Source organism: Meriones unguiculatus, chromosome X, assembly GCF_030254825.1.
Source record: "Meriones unguiculatus strain TT.TT164.6M chromosome X, Bangor_MerUng_6.1, whole genome shotgun sequence".
Taxonomy (NCBI): domain Eukaryota; kingdom Metazoa; phylum Chordata; class Mammalia; order Rodentia; family Muridae; genus Meriones; species Meriones unguiculatus.
The window spans coordinates 138,898,376-138,925,696 of NC_083369.1; the positions used below are offsets into that span (position 1 = coordinate 138,898,376).

The window sequence follows — 27,321 nt, forward strand, 5'->3', positions numbered from 1 at the left end:
CCATGCCAGGGCAAAGGCACCTTTTTTTTTTTTCATTTTTTCTTTTACAGCCACTTGTTTTTAACATGTGGGAAGCCCACTAAGAAAACTCAACACACTCAAGAACTAAGTGAACAGAGAGAGGCCTTGAGTACTGGAAATTCACTTCTCCAGCCCCTCCCTGCTCCTTTGCCACACTAAAAAACAGAACAAAACAAAACAAACAAAACAAAAACAAAAACAAAAACAAAAACCCAGGCCCAGAGGAAAAAGTGATTTGCTAGAGACCATACATACTCTGAATCCTTTTTCTCTGGGGCACAAGGCAATATTTCCCAACATGCCTGAAGAGCTTAGGTCTCTAAACAGCCATAAATTAGAGCTCTTTACAAGCAAGAGTTTAGGCCAAACCATGCCAGTTGAGAAATGTAAATTTTACAAATGACAGAATACTGCAACCAATTAGTGCAAACAAACATTTATTGTGAAATATTCATCCTACCCTTTATTAGGTATTACATCATCAAAGCACTTTGTGGCAATGAAAATAGCTTTTTACCCCTCTGATTCACCCAATATTCCATTAAAGCTGCAAAAAAATGTGCAATCTGCTTGAAAAATAGGTTGCTCTTATTTATTCATTTGTGAAAAGTCAAAAATTAAAAAAGAAAATGATACTAGCTAATTTGCCTTTCTGCCTCCCACCTACGCCCCCAAATAATTAACAAAGATAGTTTGTTTTAGATGCCTTTTTAAAAAACCAATGCACCTTTCCCCATGTCATAATCATAAAAATGTTTTAAAGCCCTTCTTTACTTTCTTGGATAAAAGGTGGCCAGCCGTTGTTTTTTAATTGGGAGCATGTGTATTTCCTGGGAGTTCACTTTCTTTAACTTTATGCTCCGGTTTGTGATGGGTTTCACAAGGGGCTCGGCATTTCCCAGGGATTCTTCTCCTTGGCTGTTGATGTCATAACCCTGAAGCACAGAGTCTTCTCTTTTGAAGGAGAAGTTTTTGGTGGATACCCCTGAGAGGCCTTTCATCTTGCCACAGAAGATGGTAGGCACAGCATCTTCAACTGAGACAATGACCTTGGCTGCCTGGGACTCACTTACGATCTCAATGTTATTTTCAGCCTTCACCTCACTGCTGGGGTGGCTGGGCTGGCTGACCATCTCAGTGCCATTGCTACCACTGATGTAGCTGTGCATCATGGCAAAGGCCTCACGAGACTTGGCAGGGACAAAGGGCATTTCCAGACCGCTGGGATGTTTCTCCAGCACAGTGTGACCCTGTCTGTCTGCTGACTCACTGCTGTCATACAGTGTCTCTGGGGGAGCCTCTGCCTTTCGGTGGGCTGCCACGGACAGGTCGAGTACTGCGTCTTCTTGGAAGATTGCTGGGCTAGTTTCTCCAGCCTTGAGCCGGGGCACTGACTTCATGGAGAGATCCAGGGCCTCATTTTCACTCCCCATCTTGATGACTGTGTGGCGGCTAAGCTGGAAATACTCCTTTGGCTGGAGGATGTCTAAAGGCTTCAGTTCATCCTTTTCCAGAGTGGTCTGGGTGCCTTTAAAGGAGTGCAGGCTGAAGGAAGATGCTGGCTTGGGGAAATTGGAGCTGAACTTGGATTCGGAACTCTGAGGCACTGGGATAGGGATGGGGATGGGCACTGGCACTGGCAAAGGGACGATCACAGGATAGGGCACCAAGAGGGTAGCTGGTGGGACCAGGGGGGCCAAGGGAGAGTTCATGGCCTGGGGAGGTACTGGAGCATAGGCAGGAGGAGGCTGGCAGGGTGGAGGGCCCAGAGAGCCTTGGTTAGGGAATAAATTCTGGAGGACAGCTTCTAACGTGGGCTCCTGCGGCTGGCTTGGGATCTTCAGGTCCACGAGCTGAGGCTGGGCCTGAGAGTTCTCAGCCCCTTGGAAGAGGTTGTTGTGGATAGCATTAGAGGAACACGGGGCCTCCTGTGGCAGGACCAGAGGGGAGTTGAGGTGCTGGAAAACATGCTGCTCCAACACTACCGGGAGCTGCACGGGGCCTTGTGTCGTCATAACGTAGGTAGCATTGCTGCTGGGGTTGAGCTCCGGTGCAGAGCTCCCCTCCACCTGCATGTGAATGGGCATCACCACTGGACTTTCCCCAAGGCACACGGGCTGCACCACGGTGGCTGCCACCTTCAGAGCCATGCCACTCTGAGACTCAGCCGGAGGGTTCAGAATGGATGGGGCCGGCACGGTCACCAGGGCCTTCTTTACCAGGTCAGTGGAGTTGATGTTCCAGGCCTCGGTAGTTATCAGCTGGGCCATGCCGTTCTCCAGTCTGTTATTGGCCAAAGTGGGAGGAGAGTCAGTCATGTCCATGGAAAGGTTCTGGGACTGCAGGTTATCCATCACTTGGCTGTGGTGCCACGTGGCCTGCAACACAGAACACACGATATGAATCTTTCTTAAGAGACTATTTATAATTGCCTTACAAGATCTCTCCAGTCTCAAAATAGTTTCCATAGCTTAGTTAACTGGGCAGCACAACCCAGCTCTCTATGTATACATATGCATTATAGATATTTCCTAATATACACGAACACACCCATATGATCAGCTGTGCTTATAAAGACCCAGTTTAACAGGCGATTAAGTTATAAACACACACGATGTAATCTCTAAATAGCCAAGTGATGTTAAACAGGCTATTTTAAAGCCTAATACTCAGCTTATATAATCAGCCTTCAACAAAAACAAAGTTTCATTCCACATTGCTCTGTTGGACAGTTAAGAAATGCAGAGATTTGAACTAGTTCAAATTTGAAAATGTAGTAGAGTTATTTTCCCTTAAGGAAAAATAAAGCCTTGTCACATTAGGATATTCTATGACCATAGAATGGGGCATTAAAAACGGTTTGTAGGTGTAATTACTGAACTTTAAAATTATGGAAAATTTCAGAAAGCATTTCAAAAACTGTAGCAATAAATCTCCCAAGAGGTTTGGAGCTTGGAAGAACAGAGTGTTTACCCAAAGCTCATTATAGTTGTCCCACTGTCTCCGGCTAGCCAATCACATTCCCTTTCCTCTGATAATAGAAAACTCCACTTCTTAGAGCAGACAGGGATGGAATCATTTACATGAATGGTCATCAAGCCCATCAGGCTCACCTGAACATCTTTCTGACCTATGACCTTTCCCAAAATCTAATTACTAAGAGAAAGTGGTGCTGATGGGTCTGGGTCTGGGGGAAATGAAATATATGTTGGAAACAAAAATTCTCAAAGGTGAAAGACATGGTCTTGAGCACTGACGGCCACTTCCTAAGGGGTCAGAGAAGCCTAGAGAGGATGCTTCTTGGAGGAAGCAGGACTGCAGCTGCAGTATGGCTCTCCATGGAAACGCATCCATATTTAGCCTCGTTACCATGGAGAAAGCAGGCACCATGTCTAACTCAGGGATCTGTGCAGCCCTGGAGTGTGGTTGGGTTTGATAATAATGCAATAATCCTCCACTGCACTGGAAAAGTCTGAGGCAAAACAGATTCTTGACCTCACCTGTCTTACCTATGTGGACTTTCATCCTGTGGTCATCCTGTCCTTATCCTCTCACCACTAAGCTGTTATCACAATCTCTCAAGCACAAGAGGGAGGTGACCCAGCACATCGTGGTGTAAGAAATACAGTCTTACCATAGGAATGCAATGTTAACAAATGAACAATTTCATGACATTTTCAAACCATCACAATGTGTCAAATGCACAATACAAGGAATTGCTTTGAGGAAGGAAGGGGTGGGAAAAAAGTGAAGGATGCTGTGCAAACAGCTCTGTGGAGTATAACTGGCATATCACACTTTTGGAAAGACACATTGTAGTAATTCCAAGGGAGTATTCTAGAGCCTGAGTCCCTGTTTGCAACATTCTCTCTGGAAACTACATGTTGGCCCAGTATGTTGGCAAGAAACTCCTTAGGACACTCAGGAGGCAGCCTGCTTCTAGAAAGGCTGAGGGCACCTATGCTACCCAAAGCGTTTACCTCTTTCTGAGGAGGCTGGTCCTTATTTCAGCACCAGAAAACATACTTTCAAAATGACAGTCATTCTCACAGACATACATTCATTTACTCATGTAACCAGTTTTTCTTATAAATGCTTACTGCATTCTGAGGACTAGAGTTTAAGCTGTGAGTGAGAGATGAGGCTCCTTTATTTTCACAGAGATTATAGTCTAACGAAGCTGTATGTCTTCCAGCAGACAAGATTTGTAGCACGAACAGGGGGAATACATATAGAAAAGGCAGTAACAACAGAAGGATAAATATTTGTGGCACAGAAATACAGTCCCAGGAAAGATCTATGAATCTAAGACTTTTCCACAAGTGTCCAATTTGTCCCTCACAGTGGCTGGGTCTCCCATGGATAGTTGAGGAAAACATAACTAAAAGCTTAGGTGGGACTGATAAGGACAAGAGAACAACTCTCAGAGGAGCCACCCATCCAAGACCAAATCTGATGACTAAGAGGCAACTTAGCCGAAATGAAGACATGTTCTATGCCATCTTTCAGTGTTCTGCACTTCCTCATGATGACTGTGCCTATGTATAATTTCAGAAGTGGTATTCTCCATCCCTGTGTCCTTTCCTCTTTAAGCCTCCCTTCACACACTCCTAAAGGAATGAAGACAACTTTCTAGATCCCCCTTCACCTGTTACACGCACGTATCTTCATCTCAATGGCTAGCTCTCACTGCTTCCTAGGAAACCTCCCTTGTTCCCACTGACGCTCCTGATCTAGGTCTGCTACCTCTTCCGGAATTCTCCTGATCAAGGTGTGAGGAGGGGGACTTTGCCAGGGTATACTATTTCCCAGAGGCCTCTTTCCCAACAGGCCTACTACCCTCTCCAACATCTTCCTTATCAGGATGTGAGGAGGGGACCTTTTGATGATTGGGTGTCTCCATTATTACCCCTCCTGTGGACAGCAAGATGTGGGACACTTGTGCATTTACCTTGTTCCACACAATGCAATTACATGACTGTCTGTTCGGTCCTTGCGATGACCCTTTCAGAGGATTAGAATTATGCCCATTTCATCAACAAGGGGATTAATTCCACGGTGAAGTCAAAGAACTAGCTTAAGGGACACCAGAATTAGAATTCCAGGCTAGTCCCAGGTATCATCCCTAGAGCCTCTGCTTCAACATGGAGTACCTGGTATGCCTAAGGAGGACTGCAGCAAAGACTATTTGAGAATAAGACCTATTCAAAGTAGAGGCCACGTGTTTCCCAGCCAATGCATGCCTGTCATCAGACTAGTTTTTCCACTGGAGTTCTATCTACCCTAGCTCCTCCTAACTGGAGTTTCTGTCCTTGGGGAGTGAGCCAGAAGTGGCTATGGTGGTGTGACTAGAGGACAGATAGCAGGACAGCTCTCAGCCTACTACCCAATAACCTCCTGTCCTTGGATCACAGAAGCGACAGGGGGATTTGCAGATCCCTTTCTGGAGCCTGCTTATTTCTGAAAACAGACATGACAAGCTAAATGTCATACAGGCCTTGCCAGAGGGCAGGTGGAGGAAAGAAATCTGCAGTATTTCAGTAGCAAGAAGAAAGCAAGCCACTGGCCAAAGTCTTCCTTCTAGCACGCTGGCCATTAAGGGCTCTCAGCCAAAGATTGCATGGGGATAACTCCATCTGCTTTTCTGGAGGAACGCTGGCCAGCCTGGTTGTTTCTTCCACTTCATCTCTACCAAGTATAACACTGTTCTCAGGGATATCCAGGTTAAGAAAATACAAAGACCTTCCTTCCATACCACACCTTTCCACATTCTAGAAAGGCTCTTCATTGTCTTCCGCTTGTGCTTCCTCCCCCTGTTCATCCTGCTAACTGGCAACCTCCTACAGCTCTGGGTCAGCAGTGGACAAGGCGTGCATGATAAAGTGTGATGATGCCTCTTGCATTGCTGCTGCAGGAGCTGCTATTAGGAGCCCTGGTTCTGCATAGAGAATAAAAACAGCAGCTCACAAATTTTGGGTTCAAACAGCAAGTCTTTGTCCCAGAAGATGAGCCCAGAAGGTAGTTAATGACTTCGAAGAAAGCATAAGCCCATCCTCCCCATTCAGCTAAGCTGCTGATGAATGTGGGCAGAGCGTGGCCTTGGGCTTTTCCTGAATCAGAATCAAAAACATCACAGCTGCCATCACTCAAGCTCAAGAAGAACAGGCAGGGACTTCTTCAGAGATAGCAGGAAATGTTTTCTTGTGTTTGGGTTTTGTAAAATTTTATTTTCAAATGAGTTTAAATGAAGTCACCAATCATTTTTGCCTATGCCCGTTATCACTGTGGAGGAGTGGAAGGAGAGAAATAGAGAACACACACAGAGAAAGAGAGAGAGAAAAGAGAGACAGACAGACAGACAGACAGAGACAGACAGCAACATAGAGACAGAGAAAGCAAAAGGGGAGAGAGAAAAGGAGAGCGAGAGATATCAAGATCTAGTAAATAATGACTGTGTGGCCTGGTAGAACACGGGCAAGCTGGGCCTACCTGTTGCTAAAGGCCTTCATTCTCTCTGTCCTCAGCCAGGTGCTAACACCTCATCTCTGTAGACTACATGTCCCCCAGATGTAGACTTTGGGAAAAATGGTATGTGAGGTGGTGGGAAAGGAATGTCTGAGATCACAGCTAGGCCTAGATGCTTATAAAGTCACAGTTCTTCCCCTCAGCCTGGAGCCCTCTCCGGCCTTTGTCTTCACTCAGCTTACTTCCGCTTATGTGTTGGGGTCTCAACTTGCCACTTCCTTCATTCTCACCGAGATCCACAGGACTTTAATTTAACCTTGTTCAGTCTTGACTCTGCCCTCATGCTGGAGTTCTCTAGACCCTTGTGTTTACTTGGACTTGGTATTGTACCTCTTGAATAGGAGGTACTTAGGAAATGTTTTCTGGATGAATTGGTACATGAATGAATATCCAAGCTTTTCTAGGCCTGGTATTTTCCTACTTGTCTTCTGATCACAAGTTTGCCATTTGTACAATCATAGTGGTTCTCAACCTTCCTAATGCTGTGACCCTTTAATACAGTTCCTTATGGTGACCCCAACCAGAAAATTGTTTTGTTGCTGCTACATAACTGTAATTTTGCTATTGTTAATGAATTGTAAATATTTGTGTTTTCCGATGGTCTTAGGCTACCCCTGTGAAAGGGTTTTTTGACTCCCAAAAGGTCAAACCCCACAGACTGAGAATCTCTGCCCTATCCTATTCCAGATACTTCTGACACGTGAAGAGACTGGGACTTAGAGTGGCCAGAGCTCACCAAGACTAGTTACTGGGACTCAAATTGGCCAACATTCACCTGGACCAGCTACTTCAGAGGTGTATGAACTTCGGAGAAGAGTACAGGGTAGGGCCATTGGTTGTGACTGCCTCCACTGTGAGGGACTCCCATGAGACAGTATATATGTGAACCCTCAACGAATGACCTAATTCTGTTTAAAAAAAAAATCACAAGCCATTAACTATGAGTCAGAAGAGAAAAGCATATTGTGTCCTTTAATAGTGTATACACATATGGTTTCACCATTCAGGACTCAGGGTGCACTACATAAGAAGCAACTCCAACCGGGTTCACAAATGGGTTTTCTCTCCCCACAGGGTGTAGTAATTGTCAATTACTTGCCCCAGAGATTGAATTTTCTGAGCTTTAAACATCGGCACAAGGCCCTTTTACTTTGACAAAGCTGTGAGCGTAATTGCTATTTGAATGTATTCTCAAACTGGGAGGGTGAAGGGAGAGACCTACAGCTGGGATACAAAGTGAATACATTGTAATAAATAAAAAAAAAATAAAAATATTGTGAGCCAGGAAAACAGAGAGAGAGAGAGAGAGAGAGAGAGAGAGAGAGAGAGATCAACCTGCCTCTCAAGAGCTGGGATTAAAGGCATGCAACACCATAGCCTAGCTATATTTATCTTTTTAACCTTTATTTATTTTGACATCCCCAGAATTTTAGTTTCAAAAGTAAAATAAAAGTTAATTCAGTTTATTTTTGTATTGATCTCTCTTTTCATCATGACTTACTATACATCAAATACACACACTTGGGCCATTTCGCTGCTTTGGTCTCTTCAGTTGGGCTTTTGTCTTTTCACATACGAACAACACCGACTCTGTGCTAGTTAATCAGAGCAATCTGATGCCAACTTTAACTCTATCATTTATGATCAGGCTATCAATATCAGCATTGGTTCTTGGAAGTTTATTCCCATTCCAGAAGGTGATTCTTGATGAGTCCCATATCAGAAAAGGGATTAAGATTCTTTGTGAATTTTTTTCCAGTGGCAAACAGCCTGTAGGTCTTCCAGTGAGCCTAACCTTCCGGGTTGCTAGAAAATACCTCTGGTTTCCTGCAGCTTGGTTGCTCTTAATCAGTGGAGTTCCCTGCTCACTATTCCTGCTTCTTGCCCCCATTACCTGCCTAACACACTCTGCCACATGGAAGCATTGTAGCTTGAGAGAAAGCCAGAGCCAGAGCAGAGATACTATATTTGTCTTTATATTAATGCAAATTTAATTAGTTATACTTTAAATTTTATATTATTTAAAGATTTTTATCTAAAATTAAAATTTTAGTACAAAGCTAAAAAATTGAAAACAATAAAAAGCACACAACATAGTTACCCATCTCATATTTAGTTGTACTCTACATGCAGAGACTAATACAATGATCCAAATTAACTTCGGAAATGAGTCACCCGACCCACTACTTAAGTTATTAAAACTGTGGTGGTCATACAAATTTCAACTGAGATCAACCTTGGTAAGGCTAGGCATTGGCTGTGGAAAAAGTCCTGTGGTTCTGTCAAGAAGGAAGTAAAATCAAGAAATCTTCTCCTATGCTGGTTTAAAAATTACAGAGTCAGTCAGATCCAGTGCCATTAACTGACCATTGACATCAATAGTTTGAAGATCAGCTTGAGAGAAAGGAGAGAAATCCATGCCCTGGGATGGTAAAAAGTTATTTATGTTCAGCTTATCAGCTTTTCATTTGCATCCTTCTTTTCTTCTCTTTGTAGTCCATACAACACCAAAACATAAGAATACACACATGATGTGTGTGTGTGTGTGTGTGTGTGCTTGTGTGTGTACATGTGTGTGTTCAATCAAAAAGTTTGGGCACAGGGGTCTTTTCTGAGACCAAGGACCATTCATGGAGATGGCCTGGAACCCCTGCACAGAGGTAGCCTATGGCAGTTCAGTGTCCAAGTGGTTTCCATAGTAATAGGGACAGGGACTGTCTCTGACAGGAACTGAATGGCCTGCTCTTTGATCACCTCCCCCTGAGGGGGAAACAGCCTTACCAGGTCACAGAGGAAGACAATGTAGCCACTCCCGATGAGACATGATAGACTAGGATCAGAGGGAAAGGGAGGAGGACTTCCCTTTTCAGTGGACTGGGGGAAGGGCATGGGAGGAGAAGAAGGAGGGAGGGTAGGATTGGGAGGGGAGAAGGGAGGCAGCTACAGGTGGGGTACAAAGTGAATAAACTGCAATTAATAAAAATTAAAAAAAAAAGAATGAAATGATACCACTCAGCAAGAGAAATGAATCTCTCAGGCAGGGCCCGATTAGATTTCTAGAGCTCTTCTGTCTTAATAACTTTAGACTGGTCACTAGCCCAATCCACTCTTCCTATGTTAGAGAGAGGAAGCTAACACTCAGAGGTCAAGTAGCTTGTTCAAGTTCACACAGCACAGTGTACAATGACTTTCAAAACTGTGCTTCTTCTCCACAAATCCATTCTCTGACCCACTTTCTTTGTTTCAAATGCTAAAAGATATCTAGGAACATGTAGGCTAAGCGTAACTGAAGGGAGGGAACCTCCAAGTTCTCAGCCCTGATTTTTCGAGTATTTTTTTGGATTCTGGAAAAGTTCAACCCGAATTCTGGGGCCTGGCTGGGAAGGTTATTCTGCCTCTTTTCTTTTTCTGGTAAATAATGCTGTATGTCTCTACATTAACTTTCTCATTCAGTGTCCCAACAGTCTTTATAGCCTGCATTCTAAGGACCAATGGTGGCCTTTGGAATCATGCAGGTCTTAGCATAAGGCAGGAGTAGGAAATCAGATTTGTGTTCATTCATTTATTCATTCTTTGAAAAATGATCTTGGGACCTAATGTGTGCTAGCCTTGCATTTCCTATTCTTTTATTTTTTTCTAAAGAGACATTTTTTTTTTTTTTATTGGTGTAGTTCTCAAGACAGAAAACAAATCCACCTTCTCCTTGCTTTATCCAGGGCTCTTTCTTTCTTTCTTTTTTGAAAATAATTCATTTATCTTTATTTTATGTGCATTAATGTTTTGCCTGCATGTATGTCTGTGTTGAGGGTGTTAGATCTTGGAGTAACAGACAGTTGCGAGCTGCCATGCAGGTGCTGGGAATTGAACCCACATCCTCCGAAGAGCAGTCAGTGCTCTTACTCACCGAGCCATCTCTCCAATCCCATTCAGTGCTCTTTTGAGACCCATATTTCTTACAGAGATAAAGGAATACATTTCTAAAGGGTGAATGCCAGTCTCTGAACAGCTGTGAAAGGTGTGACAAAAGGGCAAAGACCAGTCCAAGATAGAACGTAGCATTTATTTTCTATAGAGGGATGCCCTGCCATCAAGAGGAAGGACATAATCTCCTCACATTATGATGAACTTCAGTAGAAGGTAAGAAGAATGATTCAGCATCCCAAGATCTGGAAGGGCAGTTTACACAGAAGCACACATTATTTCTAAAGCCCCAGGCCAGGTCTATTACCTTGAAGAGCAATGGTTTGAGGAATTTTTTTTTTTTTTCTGGCTACAAAGAAGCCTCTTAAATTTGGAAAGGAAAGTTGGGGGGGGGGGAAACGTGTCTTCTGGGAAACATTTCTAATTAGATTGAGATACAAAGGTTAAATTTTTGTTCTGGGAAAAAAGATTGTTTATAATCCTATGTCATTAGAAGGACATTTTCCAGAAACCACTGTGACAGATATAGACCCTTTGAGGGGTCACTAGAAGGAAGGGGGTGCAGAATTGTAAAGTATATGGGTTCAGAGTGTTTCCTTCCTTGAAGGCTTGTGAGCCACTCATCAACAACTGTTATGGACATAGTGCCAGTTCATTCTGGGCACTGTGACCTCCTGAGAATGATAAAGAGGAAAAACTTTGAACTGAGTCCCAGGTTCAAACTTGAACTTTTACTAACTGCCAGTTATACGACTTTGGGAAAGTGAGTTCCAAGCCTCTGTTTCCCTCTCTGCAAGATAAAGAGTGAAAAGCGAAGACCTTTCACATGGAGTTGTAGTAATGAAGAAGGGGGCTCATTTAAGTAAAGTAATTGCTACAGTGCTGGCACACGGAAAGCTAAATCTAGACCATCATCACTGCCTTCATTAGCTCCACTTCACTTGTTATCATCACCATCTCCATCTTCATTACAATCATGACTGCAGTTGCCACTATCTTCTTAGTTATCATTGTTATTGCTATAATCATTGCCATTTCCATCATTTTTGTTGCCACCTTGTCACAACATCATTGTCTTTCTTTTTTTTTTTTATCAGACCTACTGTCCATATTTTCTCTAAGCATCTGAAGTAGCATCATCACAGCTTCCCTGGCATATGAACAGGTATGCTCACCTGTAACCTTGCTTGGTCAAAGGTTATCTTTAAAACCAGCTGCTAGGAATGAGGAAGGTATGTGTCATAAAATGAGTGTTATACCTGATGGTGAAGTTTTTTTGGAAAACACCCTAACTCACTTCACCCGAATATCACTAGAATATCAAACATTTCTGATAAAAAGAGAAGAGAGTACTATCACAGTATTAGAAAATGAAGATGCTTGGAAAAGATGTAATAAATATAAAAATCTATTTTCATCTGGCAGAAAGATTAGGGTAGAAAGAAGAGAGTAAAACTTCAGACATATTGTACATGTGAATTCATGAGAACTTTCTAGGATTCTGATTTAACTGTGCACGACTTCACTTAGGATCCTTCAGTAGTTCTTCTTTGCACAAGGGCATAAGTAGCTTTATCTCCCCACTTATTAGTGGTTATAGGGTCCTCTTCTCATTCACAAAAACAAAGAATTCCCAGGAGAAGGGGAAGATAAAGAAAAGGACAACAGGGAAACAGAAAGCAAAGAGAGATTCTGGGTGAACTAGGCCAAAGTAAAAGGAAAGATCATTCCGAAGTTTGTAGCCCCCCCCAAAACAAAACAAAACAAAACAAAACAAAACAAAACAAAAACTTGCTCAGGGCAGATGTGAGGAAAAAAACAGAATAAAAGTTCTTCACTTGGTCACAAGGGGGTAGTGTCAAGGTACAAGGCTGCAGCAGCTTGGTTGCTTCTGGGAGTGGTGGGAGAAGCCATAAGCAGGAACAGAGCTTTGGGGGCACATTTTATAGGACCAAGTACCAAAAGAGCATAAGAAAAACGATCCCTTTTAAAACATTTTTAATTAAAAATTTTTACTAATTATAGTTTATTCACTTTGTATCCCACCTGTAGGTCTCTCATCCCCCCCTCCCAAACCTACCCTCCCTTCCTCTGTCCCACCCATACCTCTCAACCAGTCCACTGGTAGGGGAGATCTTCCTCCCCTTTCTTCTGATCCCTATACATCAGGTCTCATCAGGAGTGGTTGCATTGTCTTCCTCTGTGGCCTGGTAAGGCTGCTCCCCCCTCAGGGGGAGGTGATCAAAGAGTAGGCCAATCAGCCTACTAATAATTTTTTATTTAACTTTTATTAATTACACTTTATTCATTCTGCATCCCCCCATAAGCCCCTCCCACCTCCCCTCCCGATCCCACCCTCCCTCCCCTTTTGGCGTGCATGCCCCTCCCCAAGTCCACTGATAGGGGAGGTTCTCTTCTCCTTTCTGATCTTAGTCTATCAGTTCTCATCAAAAGTGGCTGCATTGTCCTCTTCTGTGGCCTGGTAAGGCTGCTCCTCCCTCAGGGGGAGGTGATCAAAGAGCAGGCCAATCGGTTCATATCAGAGACAGTCCCTCTTCCCATTACTAGTGAAGCCACTTGGACATTGAACTGCCATAGGCTACATCTGGGTAGGGGTTTTAGGTTATCTCCATCTATGGTCCTTGGTTGGAGTATCAGTCTCAGAAAAGACCACTGTGCCCAGATTTTTGGTTCAGTTGCTCTCCTTGTGGAGCTCCTGTCCTTTCAAGGTCTTACTATTTCCCACTTCTTTCATAAGATTCCCTGCACTCTGCCCAAAGGTTGGCTATGAATCTCAGCATCTGCTTTGATACCCTGCAGAATATAATCTTTCAGAGGCCCTCTGTGGTAGACTCCTGTCCTGTTCTCTGTTTTCTCCCTTTTCTGATGTCCATCCTCTTTGCCTTTGTAAATGAGGATTGAGAATCTTACCTGGAGTCCTCCTTCTTGATTAGTTTCTGTAGGTGTACAGATTTTAGTATGTTTACCCTATATTTTATGTCTAATATCCACTTATGAGTGAGTATATACCCTGTGTGTCTTCCTGTTTCTGGGATACCTCACTCAGGATGATCTTTTCCAGTTCCCACATTTGCCTGCAAATTTCATGATTTCCTTGTTTTTAATTGTTGAGTAGCTGTCCATTGTGTAAAATGGGGTACAGAGCTAAACAGAGAATTCTCAATAGAGGAATATTGAATGGCAGAGAAACATTTAAAGAAATGCTCAACATCCTTAGTCATCAGGGAAATACAAATCAAAACGACCCCGAGATTTCACCTCACACACATAAGAATGGCTAAGATCAAAACCTCAAGTGACAGCACATGCTGGAGAGGTTGTGGAGAAAGGGCAACCCTCCTCCATTGCTGGTGGGAATGTAAACTTGTACAACCCCTTTGGAAATCAATCTGACGCTTTCTCAGACAATTAGGAATAGCGCTTCCTCAAGATGCAACTATACCACTCCTAGGCATATATCCAAAATATATTCAAGTACACAACAAGGACATTTGCTCAACCATGTTTGTAGCAGCTTTATTTGCAATAGCCAGAATCTGGAAACAACCCAGATGCCTCTCAGTTGAGGGATGGATACAGAAATTGTGGTACATCTACACAATGAAAGGTCCTTCTTTTGGCAGAACTCCCTTGCTTTTTTATTTTTAATTTTAATTTTTTCTTCACAATTTATTCATTATATATCATGAATTAAGTCCTACCTCAACTCCCCCCCAGTCCCACCCTCCCTTCTTCCCCCCATCCCCTTCTCTTAGTCTACTGAATGGGGGAGTTTTCTACTATTGCCCTCTGCCCATAGATTGTTATGTCTCAGGACTGCCTGGATCCTCTTCCTCCAAAGCCTGTCAAGGCCTCATCACCAGGGACAAGTGATCAAAGAACTCAGTCAACTGAGTTCATGATAGAGGCAGCCCTTGCTCCTCTCACTCAGAGATCCACATAGACACCGAGCAGCCAATTGGCCACATCTGAGCAGAGGTCTAGGTCCTCTCCATGCACTGTCCTATGTTGGTGCATCAGTCTCTGCAGGACCTCCTTGACTCAGATCTTTTAGTTTTGTTGGTCTCCTTGTGGGGATCATGTCCTCTCCATGTTGCTCTATCCCCACCCCTCTCTTCCTCCATAAGACTCCCTGCATTCTGCCGAAAGTTTGACCCTGAGTCTCAGCATCTGCTTTGATCCCCTGTTGGGAGAATCCTTTCAGAGGGCCCTCTATAGTAGGCTCTGATCCTGTTTACTCTCAAGCTGTACTATAGAGCAACAGTAATGAAAACTGCATGGTATTTGCATAGAAACAGAATAGTGGATCAATGGAATTGAATAGAAGACCCAGAAATAAACCCACCTATGGACACCTGATTTTTCTCAAAAATGCCAAAACAATACAATAGAAAAAAGATAGCATCTTCAACAAATGGTGCTGGTCTAAGCTGGATGTCCCCATGTAGAAAAATGCAAATAGATCCATACTTATCACCCTGTACAAAATTAAATAAAGCCCAAGTGGATCAAAGATTTCAACATAACACTAGACACACTAAATCTGTTGGAAGGAAAAGTGGGGAAGAGCCTCGATCTCATTGGCAGACGAGATGATTTCCTGAAGAGAACACCGTCATCTCAGGCTCTAAGATCTACAATTAATAAATGGGACCTCATGAAACTGAAAATCTTCTGGAAAGCAAAGGGCACTGTCAACTGAACAAAATGACAGCCTACAGACTGGGAAAAGATCTTCACCAACCCTACATCCAATAAAGGACTGATATCCAGAATATATAAAGGACTCAGGAAAATAAACACCAACAAACTAAATAATCCAATTAAAAATGGGGTACAGAGCTAAGTAGAGAATTCTCAACAGAGGAATATAGAATGGCAGAGAAACATTTAAAGAAATGCTCGACATCCTTGGTCATCAGGGAAATGCAAAACAAATTTGAGATTCCATCTTACACCAATCAGAATGGCTAAGATAAAAATCTCAAGTGAGAACACATGCTGAAGAGGTTGTGGAGAAAGGAGAACCCTCCTCCATTGCTGGTGGGAGTGCAAACTTGTACAACCACGTTGAAGTCAATCTGGTGCTCTCTCAGAAAATTGGGAATAGCACTACCTCAAGATCCAATTATACCACTGCTGGGCATATACCCAAAAGATGCCCCACCATTCAATAAGGACATTTGCTCAACTATGTTCATAGCAGCTTTTTTGTAATAGCCAGAATGTGGAAACCTAGATGTCCCTCAACAGAGGAATGGATACAGAAACTGTGGTACATCTACACAATGCAATAATACTCAGTGATTAAAAACAAGGAAATCTTGAAATTTTCAGACAAATGGTGGGAACTAGAAGAGATCATCCTGAGTGAGGTATCCCGGAAGCAGAAAGACAGGCTTGGTATACACTCAGTTATAAGTGGATATTAGCCGTATAATCTAGGATAGCCATCTACAGACCTAAAGAAACTGAACACTAAAGAGGACCCTAAGGAAGATGCTTAAATCTCCCCAACTTTGAAAATGACCAAGCACGTTCATTAAGGACATGCTGTGTTCACAGTCCTAGGAGAAACTACGTATGTATGCCTTCTCATCCTGCCTAATCCTTATTTACATGTATTCAATATCTGGTATCTCCTGCTCCACCTTGAGCAGTTGAATTGAGTTTCTCCCATCACAATTTTATTTTCTAGAAAGAAGATGATGTAGTTGTCCAAAATACAGCATTTGACTGTCTTGATTCGGTGGATGACCAATAAAGATCAAATATTATGATCCCATTACTGACATAATGAATGTAATCTAGGAATGATAAAGCCATGGACAAAGAAAAGGGACTATAATTTAAGGAACTTCAAGACAGCAGTTATCAAGGACTGTCTGAACCAGGCACGGTTGTGTACGCCTTTGATTCCAGCACTCAGGGGGGCAGACCTCTGTGAGTTCCAGGACAGCCAAAGATACACAGAGAAACCCTGTCTTGGAAAAAAAAAACAACAACAAATAAGCAAATGAATGAAAGAAAGAAAAAAACATAAAAAGAACCTTCTCTCTATCTTGACATCTTTTCATAGCAGCAAGACCTTACAACTGCTGACCATGTTAGCTGACAGTATTTTTTTATTTTAATTTTTATTAATTACACTTTATTCACTTTGTATTCCCCCCTGTAGCTCCCTCCCTTCTCCCCTCCCAATCCCACCCTCCTCCTCCTTCTTTACTCATGCCCCTCCCCAAGTCCACTGAGAGGGGAGGTCTTCCTCTCCTTTCTGATCCTAGTCTATCAGGTCTCATCAGGAGTGGCTGCATTGTCTTCCTCTGTAGCCTGGTAAGGCTGCTTCCCCCTCATGGGGAGGTGATCAAAGAGCAGGCCAATCAGTTCATGTCAGAGTCAGCTTGGACTCTGAACTGCCATGGGCTACATCTGGGCAGGGGTTCTAGGTTATCTCCATGAATGGTCCATAAGTCTCAGCATCTGCTTTGATACCCTGCAGTGTAGAGCCTTTCAGAGGCACTCTGTGGTAGGCTCCTGTCCTGTTTTCTTCCTCTTCTAATGTCCATCCTCTTTACCTTTCTGAATGGAGATTGAGCATTTTAGCCAGAGTCCTCCTCCTTGATTAGTTTCTTTAGGTGTACAGATTTTTGTAGGTTTATCCTATATTATATGTCTAATATCCACTTATGGGTGAGTATATACCCTGTGTGTCTTCCTGTTTCTGGGATACTTCACTCAGGATGATCTTTTCCAGTTCCCACCATTTACCTTCAAATTTAATGATTTCCTTGTTTTTTATTGCTGAGTAATATTCCATTGTGTAGATGTACCACAATTTCTGTATCCATTCTTCAGTTGAGGGGGCATTTGGGTTGTTTCCAGCTTCTGGCTATTAAAAATAGACCTGCTACAAACGACTGCCTACAGATTGGGAAAGGATCTTTACCAACCCTACATCTGACAGAGTGCTAATATCCAGACTATATAAAGAACTCAAGAAGTTAAACAGCAACAAATCAAGTAATCCAATTTAAAAAATGAGGTACAGAGCTAAACAGAGAATTTTCAATAGAGGAATATCAAATGGCCGAAAAACAGTTAAAGAAATGCTCAATGTCCTTAGTCATCAGGGAAATGCAAATCAAAATGACCCTACGATTTCACCTTACACCCATCAGAGTGGCTAAGATCAAAAACTCAAGTGACAACACATGCTGGAGAGGTTGTGGAGAAAGGGGAACCCTTCTCCACTGCTGGTGGGAATGTAAACTTGTACCTTGTTCAACCACTCTGGAAATCAGTCTGACACGTTCTCAGACAATTAGGAATAGTGCTATCTCAAGATCCAGCTATACCACTCTTAGGCATATATCCAAAAGATGTTCAAGTACCCAATAAGGACATTTGTTCAACCATGTTTGTAGCTGGCAGTATTAAAAGATGCCTAGTTGCAAAATGGCTTCTGCCTTTAGGCACGAAAAGCTAAGAAAATATTTGAAGGTCACTCAGTTATCCATCTCAATAAGTAAAAACCTATTTTCCATCCAAAAGGAAATTGCTAATTTTTTTTTTATTTCTAGTATGGAAATTTTCTCAGTATTTAGATGTGCCTTTTCCTCACGAGACTTGGTAACTGGACTGGCTGACTCCTGAAATTTTTGTTTCTGACTTACCATGCAAGAAGTGCAGGACTATATCCCACATATAACATACAAAGCTGCAGTCACAGTGGAAACTCAGTGGTCATTGCCAATGGTGATGAGCATGGTGAGGAAGTGGTAGGAAGGCTGTTGGTTTTGAGTGAGCCCAACTATCTCTCTATCTTGGGTTCTCCCATAGACTTTAATACAAATATTTGACTTGTGTATTTGGTGGAAGATTCCAGAAAATACCAGAGAAGGAATGAAGAAGAGAGACTGGAAAGAAAGAAAGCCAAATAATTATCAAGCAAGTCCATTAGTAAATGGCAAGAGACAGCGAAGACCACATTCTCCAAAGCTATGCCAACTGAGAAGCTAGGAGGATGGGATTCATTCACTGACTTGAACAATCCCTGGTCAAGGGCTAGTGGAAGATGTGTTCATTTTTGGTACTTCCAGTTAGCCCAGCATGCAGGCCAGGCCTAGCATACACCAGAGGACAAACCTAAAAAAGGAAACCTTTAGGGAGAGCCACAGGTGTCTGAAGTAAACTGCTTCTATTAAGAGGTAAGTGTGAGGGGCCATGGCAAGAAGCCAGAGAAGACTAGCTATCAAAAGCAAAGTTTTCAAGAGATGGTCAGTTTAGCTGCTATGCTCTTTTGTTGAAATGTATCTGGAGCCCTACAGAAAGTTCTTTTAATATTATTTGTGTCAGCTGAAATGCAAGGTTTTCTAAGGATAAATCACAGAAGTCTTTCCTCTAGTAATCCTGTGTTCCAACTCATACACCAAAGACAAATAAATAAATAAATAAATAAATAAATAGATAAAATAAACACTGCTTCACTTCATAGTGTATAATGCCTGCCGCTGCTGCTGCTGCTGCTGACGACAACAATGATGATAATGATGACCACAATCTTTATCGGGAAAGGATTCAGACCATGCATGGATGGGGTAGGGAGTGCTCGTCTTTTAAACAGTACAACTGCTTTCTGGAATTGTTTTCTCGGGAGCATCCCTCTGCCTAGGGCAACTCTCTTTCAAACAATACACTTGGCAGAATCTTAGGGAGGTCAAGTTGTTTCAAATGACTAAAATTTCATTGTATTCATCTTAAAATAAGTATTATTGTTGTAGCTAATGTAACATAAACAATGCAGAGTTGGAGTGGGGAAGAAAAAGATCATCTCTATAACATCTGGGTAGTTAATGGAGAGTATAGGTTTAGTTCCTATTTTCTTTAGGGAAAGAGTTCCTTCAGAATGCATGTGGTCACACACACACACACACACACACACACACACACAGTGGTCAAGTAGGAATGAAATAAGGGCTCAAGATTTACGTCAATTCCTCTTCTTTCACAGCTGCTTCATCCACAGTATTTTCACACAAGATGTGAAGGACTTTTGTAGTGTAGATGCTGTGCACTGAATCTCACTACTTTGTTAGCATTTCAGCAGAAGGAATAGGAAAATGGAGGGGGAGTGGTCTACAAGTACAGGACTGGAGGAAAGGTGCCAGAGGACAGGTGTATCCAAGAGATCCAGCTGGCTGGGCATATGGTGCCTAGAACTTGTGAGAACTTGGGAAAGAAACAAGCATGTTTGAAATATTAGACTAATGTCCAGTTCTTTCAGGCGTCTTCAGAGTCACCCTTAAGCAATTAACCTCATGTCCTAAAGGATCACCAACTCTACCAATATGGTTTTTGTATCTTCATAGTTTTCAATGAGTAGGAGGCCTCAGTTAAATAACGAGACCTTTAGGTGTGGAGGACAGGAAGAAGCAATTTAGTTCCCAGGACCTTGCTAGTTCCTCAGTACCTGCTTTTTTACAGCCTTCCTTTCATACATTCACAGGAAGATAATAATAAACAATTTACTGAGCTCTGATTTGTCATGTGCCAGGCACCCTGCAAGGTACTCTACATTCATTTTCTCATCTGTTTCTCAGCAACCCAGACAGATTGGTACCACCTTGGTGGGATTTGATTTGTTGAATTGTTGTTTTCTACCTCCTTCCACTCTTGTGAATCCCCAGGAAATGGTTGTTTTGATGGGAGAGAGGAACAAAGCTTTCCAGAATTTGAACAACATTCACTGCAGGGAAGGCAGGTCTGGAGGAGGGGAGGGAGAAGGCAAAGCAGAGATTCTTGTTAGCATGCATGGGGGCAGGGAGAGCAGGAAAGGGAACAGAGTAGGTAATGGCTCCTGGTTTAGAACTTCGAATTGTTTGTCCTTCTTATAAACTTGGACAGGCCTGCCTAGCTTTGGTTTCCTGGCCAAGCCCTCCCTTGGTTCCCTTCTCTCCCATCACTGTCACTAGTATTTACTGGACCCAGAAGGGCACAGCCTAAATCGGTTGTTCCCTTATTTTTTTAGAGCTCAATTCTTGTTTATTATCTAATATGGTTTGGATAGGCACACCTCAGAGGTCCATGTGTTAAAAGGATTAATCTTTTGTTCTGGTGAAAACTTTAAGAGATGGGGCCTTATAGAAGATCTTCCAACCATTGAAAATATGTTCTTGAAGGGGAAAATGGTATGTCAGGGCCCCCTCTTCCTCTCCTTTTCACTTACTGGCTATGAGGTGAATGCTTTTTGCTTCTCTGTGCACTCCATGCCCCAATATGCTACTTTGCCACAGGCAGTGAAGTAACAGGACCAACCAACCATGTTGTTTCTTGAAGCTTCCAAAGCTGAGTGCCAAAATAAATCATGGTTAATAAGATGATTGTCTCAGATATATGTTACACTAATGGAAAGCTGACTATGCCTCAGAACTAGCCTCCATTCCAAGCAGGGGATCATTATCATCCCATCCAAGGAGAGGTCATCAGTGGTTGGCTGACTGGCTGGTCATCAAGTTTATCCCTTCTTCCTGGATTACAGTTTCCAGTCTTCCTTGCAGTTAGTGGTGTTTATATGTCTGAGTGTTAGTCAATCAAGTGGGAATAGAAGTGCTGTGAAACATTTCCATGCCTGGCTTCTATAAACCTTCCTTCCATGTGTGATGCTCCAATCCCTTTCACACAAAGGCCTTTGGGAAGCCACCTGCTAAAGATCATTGATCAGAAAATGTGGAGTACTATATCCCCTTATCTTGTTTTGGAGGTAGCAGCCATTGGGGGCTTAAATGTTTGAGAAATCAATGTTCATTATGTTTAAGATTTAGTATATTTTCAATGTGTTACTCTAACTCATTGTAACATTCGGTAGTTCCACACAGTACTTCTTGGTACCCATTATCATGTGCCTACAAAACTAAGTAGGGGGCAGACAGACTGTCTTCACCATCTGGGAAAATCTACTCAGTTGCTTCCTTTATGCTTGGAGCTTCCAAAAGTAGCCTAAATGCCTCAAGCCAGACCATAGGCTCTTCCATCATACTAACTTTCTTGGTGTCAAGGTACCAAGTACCTTTGTCTGCTCTTCCTGATTGGAGTTGATGTATTAGTGTAGGTTCTTTATTATTTGCATGGTTACTACATAAATGATCCACTGAACGTGTGTGTTTCATCAGCATTTACAGAGATAAAGGAGTTGCCTCCAAGGAGCAGGGAGAGGCATAGCTATGAGCAGTTTTGTTCCCTGAGCCCTGAAGCTCCTCAGGTAGCCAGGCTCATGCCAGTCAGTAGAGATGGCAGAAGACAAAGCAGAAGGATCCTGTTATAACACAAGCATACATACCTAGAGAATCAGCACTTCTAGTTTCTCATTAGAAGAAACTATAAGAATAACATTTCATTTGCTCTTTGTGTTAGTATTTAGGCAGCCTGCTTCTGGAGGAACCTATGATGTCATCATGCATTGCCCACCAGGTAGACATGTCTGCACCTGGCAGGCATGGTTCAGTTAGTTACACAGAAGCTTTAAATGGACTCCTGCCTCTTACCTCTCTCTCTCTGGCTCTTGTGCCCTCTTGTTGTCTCCTGCTTTCTCCCTTTTCTCTTTCAGGATGCCCCTCTCCTTCCACCACATTTCTCTCTTTCCTTTTTCCTCTTTATCTCTCCATCTACATCCAATAAACCTCATTCATATAGTATCTGTTGTGCGCATCATCATTTCACTTGTGCATTGGCCAGGAATTGCACCTGGGCCTCCCGCCTCTCTACCACTGAACCACCAATGCTGTAAATATGTACCTTTGAATTTAAAAATCCATGATGCACAAGACAGATATTATATGAAAGAGATTTATTGGGTGAAGACAGAGAGAGAGAAAGAGAGAGAGAGACATGATAGGAGAGGAGGGGCGCCTGACAGAGAAAGCAGGAGAGAGCAAGAAAAGACAAGAGGCAGAGAGAGAGGTAAGAGGCAGGGGTCCATTAATAGCTTATGTGCAGCTGAACCATGCCCGCTAGGTGCATATACCTGGCAGGTGACACATGATGAGATCATAGGTTACTAAGAAACCCTGAAGCAGGCTTCTTAAATCCTAACACCTTGAACCTTTCGTTGGTTTGCTGCTATATAGCACAGGGAAGCCTAGATCTGCTGTCATTTTTCCTGCACCAGACCCTTTATAGTAAGATCTTAGTGGTTTATTCTTTGAGGGAGTTCACCGTATAGCTCCAGGGTCTAAGTCCCTTTTCCCTTGATATACTATATATTGATTTTCTAGGCAAAGATTGCCATCCAAGAGTATAGCTCCAAGGTCTAAGACCCTTTCCCCTTGGTATCCTATATATTGATTTTCTAGGCAAAGATTGTCATTCAAGAGTATTTGCCCAAGCACTGCCCAGAGGAGTGCCATTATTAGCAAACCTTTGACTTGTTTTTTTAATATTATTGCATCCTTCTAGGTTCCTCTCCAAAAATTATGGTTCAACTAAGGACACAAGGAGTCCTTGACACATTGGAATGATCAAACTAATGATAACATTTGCTGTATAGTGGGGCTTACATGTGCAAAGGGTACATCCAAATATATTCTGTAACTTTAAATATCATTTCAAGAAGTATGCAGGGATCTTTCCTATTTTATAGTTGGGACCCTGTGACTCATCCTTGCCCCTCTGCCCCCAAATCCAGGGCTGGTAAAATTCTCAGTAGATGTAAGCTCCCTGGATCTCTAGGCACTTGAATGAAGGCCAAGTTGTATCTTTGACTCTGGTGAAGCCTTAGCTTTGTTATCCACAACTTTCACACTGGGGCACAGCAGCTGCCATCGTAAGCTTGTCATTGAAGCTACAGTCATCTCTTCATCCCCATGAATATTTGAGACTTAGGCAATTCACTTGGTAGAGTGTTTGCTCACTATGCACAAAGCCTTGGGTTCAATCCCCAGAAACTGCATAAACAGAGCATGGTGGTGCATATCTGTAATACCAGCACTCTGGAAATGGAGACTAGGAGGAATAGGACTTCAAGACCATCTGCCACATAGCAAGTACAAGGCCAGCCTGGGCGACATGATACTTTACAGCAAAATAATAATCATTGTTTTTAATGATAATAAGATAAAATGACAGCAATTCTATTCACAGGTTCTGCACACTGGGAACAGTGCACATGTTTTTCAACAGATGAGTAGATAACTAGGCTATGCCATGTTTTGTACAATAGAATAGTGATCGAGAGTTTAAAGCAATAAACTGCTGCTGCCTGCAATGATACAGCTGTAGCTCAAAAGGCTGTTTTGAGAAAGAGCCAGATACAAAAGCATACATATTACAGGATTTCATTGGTACAAATGAGAAAAACAATGCAAAATATTTGTATTGAGATATTAGAAATCAGAAAGTGGTTGTTATAGGAAAGTAGGAGGAGCAATGGGGGTTGTAAAGGGCCTGAAGTACTTTTTTTCTGGGGGGGGCATATTTCTTTTTCATCATCATTCTTGTGATCGTTACATAGGTGCTTTATCAACTGTCAACACAGACCATCTAAGCACTTATGAATCATTGTATTTCATGTTATGTCCTCCCCTCTGATTTAAAGAGAAAGACATTTTAGATATGGAAGTATTCGAGAAAGAAAAAAGGCTCTGTGGATCTCTGCACATGCATCAAGGGTTCTGGTCACTCCTGATCCATGTGTGAGGAGGATATACAGAGCAGAGGTTTCTAGTGGCAAGGAGAAAGGACACTTCCATGGCGCCTGCCAGGGGCGTTTTACCACAAAAACAAAGGAGGCCGCAACACAAGGTCCCAAATATAAGCATTCAGTGAAATAAAATAACAGAGGCCCCAAGCAAAGCTGTCCTCACATTGTGGGCTAGATAGCCCTTTCCTAGCCAAACCTGCTTTCTAGGAAATGCCAATATTGCATCTTGAAAAGGAGGGAGGATAGAAGGGAGGGAGGAGGGGGGGGAGGGAGGAAAGAAGGGAAGGAGGGAGGGAAGGAGGGAGAGAAAAACGAGCCAGCAATCCAGCCAGGGGCAAAATATGTTGTCAGTTTGATGGTCCCATGCAGGGACATCAAAGCACTGGTACTGAGCCTCCTGTATGGGTCTCAAGATGTGCAGTAGAACGGCAGCTAGAAGTTTCTTAAAGGCAAAGGTCTCAGACCTCTTCTAATTTACATGGTGGAGAGGAATATTCTGTTTGCCTCCTAAAAGGCTAGGCACAGTCACTTGCATTCCATATGTTCAGCCCTCAAATAGCAAACACAAAAGAAGTTTTGTGATTATTAGCACAGCAGTGAGCTGGTGAGTTTAGCCTGCACACACAGAGCTTTTTTCTACCTGGCAAAAACTGTGGGACTTTAGAAAAATTACCTAGCTCTTCTGAGCTACAGTTTTCCTTGTCTGTAAAATCATAAACAAAAATGATACCTACTAGTGAAGTGGAAATTTCCTAATGCCTATAAAATGTTCAATATAGAATCATGTCTGGGTTCTAACAAACTTTTCTAGATGTCTGTGACAACCTGTCAGTAGCAGCATCATTCAATATCAAGAGTAGGATTCTTTTTATTTTATTTTTGAACTCCACAAACACAAAATTTGCACAGTTATAATCCAAGTTTCATGACATTGTTCCATGTATGGCTCACTTTTTTTGTTTTTGAACTTTTATTTTTAATATTGTAAAATTTAAAATAAATAAATGAACATTAGTGGATTCATTTACCAACTGAACAAGATCTGAGTCTAACTCTGGGCTTTCTATTCTGTGCCTTATTATCCTTCATCTTTGCCTTATTATCCTTTCGAAAGTTGCTAGGTGCCAAGAAGAAAGGAAATCAGCGAAAGTAGATTGAGAGTTATAGGAAGCTGGGGTATGTGGAACTGACTATTTCAGGAAGGTTGGTCAGGGAACACCTCTATGAGAAAAGACTTAAAAGAAAAAGAAACACCATGGCATGGTAGCATTCCTGACTCCAAGAGGTTGAGGAGAGGGATATGCAAGGCTGTGAGTGCATATGCACATATGTGTATTACATAGGTGTTTGTGTGTGTGTATGTTTGTATGTGTGTATGTGTGTAATGTGTGAAAGAAGCAAACCATCAAATTACACAGTAGGAAAGAAAGGAAGAGGTTATCACATACAATTTTCTAATTTTCATTTTACAAAAATTAGTGCAATCCATTTCGCAGACAAGGAAACAGGCCCAGGAGATAAGGCCTGTCTCAAGCCATGTGGCTAGTTAGCAACAGAGTTAGAGTTAGAAATCAAAGTTCTGTACATCTTCTATGACACCACACATCCCCTTTGTACTCTCAAATGATTTGAATTCCACAAAATGCCTCCAAGCAGCCTTTAGGTAATGAGGTGACAACTAGTATATTGAAATGGTGTTCTTCCAAGCAGAAGTGCTTTACCATGAAAAAGATTACTTAAAGGCTAATTAGGATTCTGACATTCTTTAATGACTAACTCCTTAGGGCTATGTCAAAATCCATGTGGATGTTTCAAACTTATTTTCTTATCATAGGTGATATTTATTCTCAGGAGAAAGAAAAACAAGGATATGATAGTGACATTCTTTGAAATGTGAGTTGAGTGCTATGGTCACAGAGGCAGAGCTGGAAATCTGTCTTAATAGGCTGAAAGCAGTTGAGAAATATGCAAGTAGAATAACAATTTTGTATGTATTTTAATAACACCCCTTCAGCTTAGAAATTGAAAAGAATTCTTATTTTGACTGATGTGGATTTAACTATTAAAGGCACAGGTGTAAAGGGTCACCTTTACCCTCTCTTTTGAAACTCTGAGTTGGGTGTGAGATAAAAACAGGGCAGAGAACCGTAACTAAAGACATTTGGGTAAATCTGACCTGCATTCCCTATTGAACCTTCAGGGTAACTGCATTTCTCCAATCTATTTTCTCTTCAATCTGGCTAATTCCTTCCTTTCTTCCAAGAGGCAGATTCAACCCCTCCACTTACTCAACTGTCTATGGCAACAAACCCATGTGATGTCTCCATCTTGCAACCCCAAAATGGGCTCTGATACAGCCTCAAAAGTCATGACTCAGGAGATCACAATTACTGACTTCCGATAGCCTCTGATTTCTTCCAGGAGAATATCTAAATGAGAAGCCCTTTGTGTTTTCTTAGACAAGTCCAAGCTGTTTCTGAATCATGCCCAGTCTTTCCTTGGCCTCTCCTCCCCCACTCCAGGACTATTCTAAAGGTATGCAGGCATGGCAATGCAAATGGTAGAAAAGCCTGACATCCTTTGGCATAGGTAATAACAATCTTCTTTTACTTATTTAAGCTCTTTATCAACAAGATCAAGACAATTCAGTCCAGTGGAGGCAACAAAAGTGACCCAAACTATTGACTTCTAAGCAGTAAGATGATTGATTTTCTTCCAGAATTCTGACTGGAGCCCCATTTCATAGCGTTAGCCTGGGAGCACCCTCACAAGCTCACAAGTGCATACTCACTCATTCCCCTACAGTTCGAACTTAAGAAGGAAAATGCAATGTAACAATATCACAAGTCGGAGGAATAACCTTCTGATTTGTACAACAGAGACTGCACTTCATTAAATGAGGTAGAGGTATTCAGCTTGCTGGCTGTCTATATGAATGTGATCAAGTCCCATAACCTCTGTGTGCCTCAGTTTCCTCATGGGTACAAGGAGTAATAATGCTATATGGATACCACAAAGTTGCTAATGGGAAGGAAGTGATAGATTCAAACCACTTAAAATTAATTGTTTCTGATATGTGGTAAGCATGCTATAGGGTTGGGTATCGTTAATATGATAAAAGACTATCAAAAGACCCTTTT

The 27,321-nt window shown here is 42.2% G+C and overlaps 1 protein-coding gene across 3 annotated transcripts in view; it reads right to left on the reverse strand.

Moving 5' to 3' along the window:
• Positions 1 to 441: 441 nt before the first annotated feature.
• The window catches only part of Rai2 (retinoic acid induced 2), a 68,910-nt gene continuing 42,030 nt past the window's right edge, over positions 442 to 27,321 (reverse strand). For all 3 annotated transcript variants that reach the window (XM_060374462.1, XM_060374463.1, XM_021664314.2), the window contains one exon: positions 442 to 2,399. In XM_060374462.1, coding sequence (XP_060230445.1) covers positions 792 to 2,375 — 1,584 coding nt within the window. In that variant the 5' untranslated portion in view covers positions 2,376 to 2,399 and the 3' untranslated portion in view covers positions 442 to 791. The remainder of the gene's footprint in view (positions 2,400 to 27,321) is intronic.